Genomic DNA, 6,000 nt, shown 5'->3' on the forward strand with positions numbered 1-6,000 from the left:
TTCAAATAAGTGGGCAAGCTAATCATTTTGCGTGTATATTTATTACTCACCGTAACAGGTACTCGTGTCCTTGACACACAAACTGTGATTACAGTTTACAGAACAGTTTTGATCGCAGATGCTGCCGAACTTTCCATCAACACATTCTATAAATATAAAACCCCAGCAACATTAGTGTTTAATATACTTACCTTCTTGTCTTTTTAACACTGTAATTTGTTGAGCGGTTGAGGTCACAAATATAACAAAAGAAGTCTTATATAAACAAAAAAACATATTACTAGCCTATTTTCTTTTAAATCATAACATTAGTCTTTCGTTATGCCAGTCTTTGTCTATTATCATATTTCTTTCATTCTTCATTCCGATATATGGTTGCATTCCGTACATCTACATCATGTATGCGTGTAGAGATATTTGAGGTTTTCCGATAGTGCTGCTGGGTGTCTTCGGCAGTATGCTTCAGTGAGGTAGCACTATAAATCGGCAAAAGTTCCGGCCTATCACAAGGAGACTTAACACGAACAAACCGCAGCCCCCCAAAACACACATACGCACTCACAACACGCATGCATGTCGCACGCACGGGAGGCCGTCCTTAAATGACCTTAGCTGTTAATAGGACGTTAAAACAAAATAAACCAAACCAAACAGATTGTAGAAAAGGCACAATGCATCTCTCTCTCTAGCCTAGTCTCTAATCTAACAAACTACACTAGAATGCAGGATCCCCCCCCCCCCCCCCCCCCCCCCCCAACTGAAAATACTGTATTCTACCTTGCGTTTCTTTGTAGGATGACATTATTTTTTTTCCTTGAAAAGCAAAATCCATGATTGGTCAATGTCACTCACCAGTACAGTAACCTGTGTTCCTGGCACACAAACTGTTCTTGCAGTTTGAAGGACAGTCCTGATCGCAGGTATTACCCAATTTTCCGGCAACACATTCTGTAAACATATCAATTGTTATTTCTTTGTATTGTTAAACATTAGCCATTTAGTCAGCAGGCGATATCAACAGTATCAACAATACACTATGTAAAAACGGTAGTAGGTTCTAATTTGTAAAGTTAAAAAAAAAAAAAAAAAACAATATAAGAAATGACTGGGTTGTCACTCACCAGAACAGTAACCAGTGTCCCGGGCACACAAACTATCCTGGCAGTTAACTGAACAGTCCTGATCACAGGTATTGCCCAACTTTCCAGGAATGCATTCTGTAAACAAATCAATAGCATTTCGTATTGTTTCTTTGTCTTCTTAAATCGGTTATTGCTTTGTTTTGACCGGTGGTCTGTGTTACTTTTAATTAAGCATTGATGTCATTTTTTTTTTTTAGTTTCATCGGGTTATGAAACAAATTTTATTTGCAATACCCCGATGAAACTAAAAAAAATGACATCAACGCTTATAATTAATTTTTGAAACTAATTTTCTAATTTAAAACATGTTTTATGTATAATTTTACTGGTTTTAAATGGGATTCTTTTTCTCAAATCAATACGCAACGTCAATTGTCGTATTGTGACGTTACATTTTTCGCGCCATTCTCGGAATTTCTTTCATAGAAGAATGAAAAGAATTTTTTGACCACTCACATTTGAGTATTTACCATTAAAACCAAGAAAAATTAATTATAAAAATATGAATATTTTTCTCAGTGAAATTATATAATTATTGGAAAAAATACTCACCAATACAATAGCCGTTGTTGTTTGCACACAAACTATCCTTACAGTTTACAGGACAGTCTTGATCGCACACATTACCAAGCTTCCCTGGAAAGCATTCTTAGAACACAGAAAAATCAATAGCTATGTATAAATATAAGATAAGTAACATAATTTTAGCTTGTATTTGAGATCGTTGATTTTTCTGAATTGCACAAAATCAGGAAAGGCTATGTTTGTGCTATTTCAGCAAGAAAAGAAACCACGTTGCTCTATTTTGTTTTGTTTCCTTTTTGCTTCAAACATAATAAATGAGATCTACAGGAAATTATTTTCACTTGTAAAACCAGTTAGATAGTCAGTATCATTAGTGATAATATATCATAGAATCTCTATTGAGGCCTCTATAGCTCAATATTAACGTTCTGCAATGATATTACTGATGGAGATATTTCAAAGAAGGACCAGTTCTCCACTTCAATTTGTCTAGGAAAGGGCATTCGTTTGAACTCTGAGGGCAACACTAAAAGAGGAGTGGGATATTATACAATCGTTATCCTCAACTAAAATGAATGTAAAATCACACTAAAAACATCCTAACTAAACCCGATAATCACATTGTTACATGACTGAAGAATATACTCATTGAATTTTTTTTATTTTGTTTCCAGAAATGTATTCTCATTGATCCCGTCCGTTCAAAATGACGGAATACATTGGAGTCTGTTATAAAAAAAAATGATAATAAATTCATATTAGTTCGATATCAGAACGAGTCAGCTCCTGCCTAATAATCAATATTCAACACATATAAATTATATATGACAATAACGATAATCAATTCAAAACATTGAAACAGTTTGGTCATATACATGTAAGCAATGCAGCTGTGTGAGCTTTACTACAGTAAATATTCAATTATCTCTTAACAGTTTTTGACAGTACAAACCTAAACAATAGCCAGAGTCTTTATTACACAAACTGTTTTTACAATTCGTAGAGCAAGTGTTTTCACATAAGTTTCCGTATTTTCCCGGGAAGCAATCTGGAATGGAACGGAAAGGTTTTTCTTCTTTCTTTTTTTTCATTTTGTTTTACCTTTTAACAAGGTTATTATCAACAGACCAGACATATTGATTTCTGTCGAACAATGATTTCAAATAACAAAATGACAAACTAGAAATCAGCCGATTGCAAATGAAATAAAGAAAGTGGGAAAATAACAATACAAAATAATAATATAAAGACGTTGTGAAACTGAACAGTAATTAGTAAGTACAAACATCATTATACAATGTATACTCCGACAAATAAAGGTATATGAACATGAACACTTAACTGTGATAAATTTGTCGCTCTCAAATTTTCGCGTGTTACCAAATTTTAAGATTAGCGCAAATGACACAATGTGAAATATAAGAAGTGCAATGAGTGCAATGCTTCCTGCGCGAAAATAAAAATTACCGCTAATATATGTACAGAAACAGTAAATACTTACAAATGCAAGAACCCGTTTTAGAATTACAGTTGCCTCCGTAACAGCTGGCCGGACATGCTTGACTACAATTACCATTTCCGTATCTCCCCACAGGACAGCCTGTTGATAAGTGGATTTGAAATTCTATCAAAATGAATATGACGTGCCTTCTGCTTGGAGGTAAATAGCCGAAAGTTACATGATTTTATGAATTTCGCCGTTCGGGAATATATATGATAAAAGAATACCAGTTGTGAGGTTTGCTAAATTTTCAAAAAAAAAAAAAAAAAAAACTAAAAAACAAAAAAAAAAAAAAACAAACTTTTCTTGTTTCCACGCATTGTTTGTGAGACCCAATGGTTATTGCCGCTACGGCAAAGAAAGGGATAAGGTAAAATTATCTACGATTCAACACGAGTCTTTTAGGCAAAATGAAAATTTGTTAAATGTGAGAAGTCACCATAAATTGGCAGTGAAACCTCTCGGCATTTCATAAACGAACACATGCTTTTCAGTTTATCATCCCAGGATTTAATTCGGCGCGCGGAAGATTGGTTCACATTCTATTTTCAGATGTTTATTAAATACTTAACGGATGAATTGTTGTCATAACTGATCAGATTTGAAGCAATTAAATTAATTTAAACCAATAGGGAATTATGATATTAAGCTTGATAAAGTTTAATGTCTGTAAACAAGTTTTACGTCTGTAAACAAAAACAAAGAGGCTTTAAGTTCAATTGAGTGCTGATCTTTTTAATCCAGAAAGACTTGCAAACCAGTCTGTACGTTGGATCGATGTTCGTTGTATTTCTCCATCCCTATCACTCTTGAATGTCCCATGTCGTAGCCTTCACTGTTGATGCGATTAGCAATGGTCCCGCATGCTTTTTCTTCTCATTTTCTGTTTCCCAAATATACTCAACCTCTTTACACGTGTGGCATACTACTGTGTAGATGACATTTGTCTTCTACATTTTTGAATGGTGTTATTAATTTTTGTGTCTATTTCTAGGTGTTCAGATTAAATGACCCTCGGACAAACCGCGCATACTTTTTCTCCTCCCATGTTTCCCTTTGATGTTGTACTTTTGAACATTCTTCGATGAACCAGTAAATCTTCTTAATTATGTGCCCTGATGTATGATTCCATGGTTAGTGTAAGAAAGATTGACTTCATGCGGTCAGATTTGTAGAGTAGATGAATTTATGTTTTAACAATAGCATGTATATGTGTGTCTGGTAAAGCATTGGAACTATTTTGTCTCCGTGTTCGCATTATACTAAAGCCGATCCTTCCTTCTCATAACGTCTACTCTTTTGAATATCTTTTCTACATTATTACTGCTGTAAGCCTTTTTTTCTCATTTTCATATCAATGTTTACCTCTTCCTGTATGTATGTGAGTTGTTGCGGCATATTCGCTTTATTCTCAAACCTAATGTAAACCCATCCCCCCCCCCCCCCCCCCCCCCTTTCACCACTTCATTTACCTCCCACAAGTATGCAACACGGGGGACACCTTTAACAATTTACGATATTGAGTCGTGGTGTTTCCTAATCCTACGTGTGCGCATCTTTACTGCGCATGCTATGCCATCATGAAGACGGCTTCTTCCGCTGAAGCAACACACGTCTATAGTGTCATTGCCATAAACGAACCGGAAACTGTTTGCCACCGAAAACTGTTTGCCTAATGTCATCTCAAAAAGTGAAACTTCATACCTTCTCCCTTTCTTTATCGATCAAAGTAACTATTACAGTTTAAAATGACATCTTTGAACATACACAAATCTATGATACTTATCCTCACCCAATATTGTTAATTAATCAAAAGTTCGTTTCGTACTGATTTCAGTTCATAGTACTTTGACCTGTGAGAGAACTTACAAGGTTTATATAGTGACACTGTAGCGTAAATGTCAATGTATTCAAATGACTTCAAATATACTCACCATTCACTTGAACCTCACAAAGCTCCAACACTGCATAATTATCATACCAGCTGTATCGTTTTGTGTTGTTTCTATAGTTGTACACAGTCACATACCGCCCTACATACGGGCACTGGTGTGTCTGGTCTAACTGTACCGAACTTCTACTACTACTAGTGTCCTGATAACAGAGGACGCCGTTTGTGGGTGAATCGGTGGTATTGGATACATAAAGCTGGTATCCGGCCAGTCTTCTCTGAAAACCATCTGAAAAGAAAGAAATGATAACATGTAAACGCTTTAATATGCATGTTTGAGGATAAACAGCAGCATCAGCAGCAGCAGTAGCAGTAGTAGTAGAAGTAGTAGTAGTAGTAGTAGTAGTGGTAGTAGTAGTAGTAGTAGTAGTAGTAGTAGTAGTAGTAGTAGTAGTAGTAGTAGTAGTAGTAGTAGTAGTAGTAGTAGTAGTGGTAGTAGTAGTAGTAGTAGTAGTAGTAGTAGTGGTAGTAGTAGTAGTAGTAGTAGTAGTAGTAGTAGTAGTAGTAGTAGTAGTAGTAGTAGTAGTAGTAGTAGTAGTAGTAGTAGTAGTAGTAGTAGTAGTAGTAGTAGTAGTAGTAGTAGTAGTAGTGGTAGTAGTAGTAGTAGTAGTAGTAGTAGTAGTAGTAGTAGTAGTAGTAGTAGTAGTAGTAGTAGTAGTAGTAGTAGTAGTAGTAGTAGTAGTAGTAGTAGTAGTAGTAGTGTAGTAGTAGTAGTAGTAGTAGTAGTGTAGTAGTAGGTAGTAGTAGTAGTAGTGGTAGTAGTAGTAGTGGTAGTAGTAGTAGTAGTAGTAGTAGTAGTAGTAGTAGTGGTAGTAGTAGTAGTAGTAGTATAGTAGTAGTAGTAGTAGTAGTGTAGTGTAGCAGTATAGTATAGTAGTGTA

General features: G+C 35.3%; 1 protein-coding gene across 4 annotated transcripts in view; it reads right to left on the minus strand.

Moving 5' to 3' along the window:
- The window catches only part of LOC117318926 (cell death abnormality protein 1-like), a 52,447-nt gene that overhangs the window by 25,305 nt on the left and 21,142 nt on the right, over positions 1–6,000 (minus strand). For all 4 annotated transcript variants that reach the window (XR_004530495.1, XR_004530496.1, XM_033873860.1 and 1 more), the window contains exons 3-9: positions 5,103–5,348; positions 3,169–3,267; positions 2,620–2,715; positions 1,695–1,790; positions 1,122–1,217; positions 853–948; positions 51–146 (exon numbers count right to left, since the gene is read on the minus strand). Coding sequence is in view for 2 of the 4 variants with exons in the window: in XM_033873860.1 (XP_033729751.1) it covers positions 51–146; positions 853–948; positions 1,122–1,217; positions 1,695–1,790; positions 2,620–2,715; positions 3,169–3,267; positions 5,103–5,348 (825 nt within the window). In the remaining 2 variants the exon portion in view is untranslated. The remainder of the gene's footprint in view (positions 1–50; positions 147–852; positions 949–1,121; positions 1,218–1,694; positions 1,791–2,619; positions 2,716–3,168; positions 3,268–5,102; positions 5,349–6,000) is intronic.

This window comes from Pecten maximus, unplaced genomic scaffold (assembly GCF_902652985.1).
Source record: "Pecten maximus unplaced genomic scaffold, xPecMax1.1, whole genome shotgun sequence".
NCBI classification, from domain to species: domain Eukaryota; kingdom Metazoa; phylum Mollusca; class Bivalvia; order Pectinida; family Pectinidae; genus Pecten; species Pecten maximus.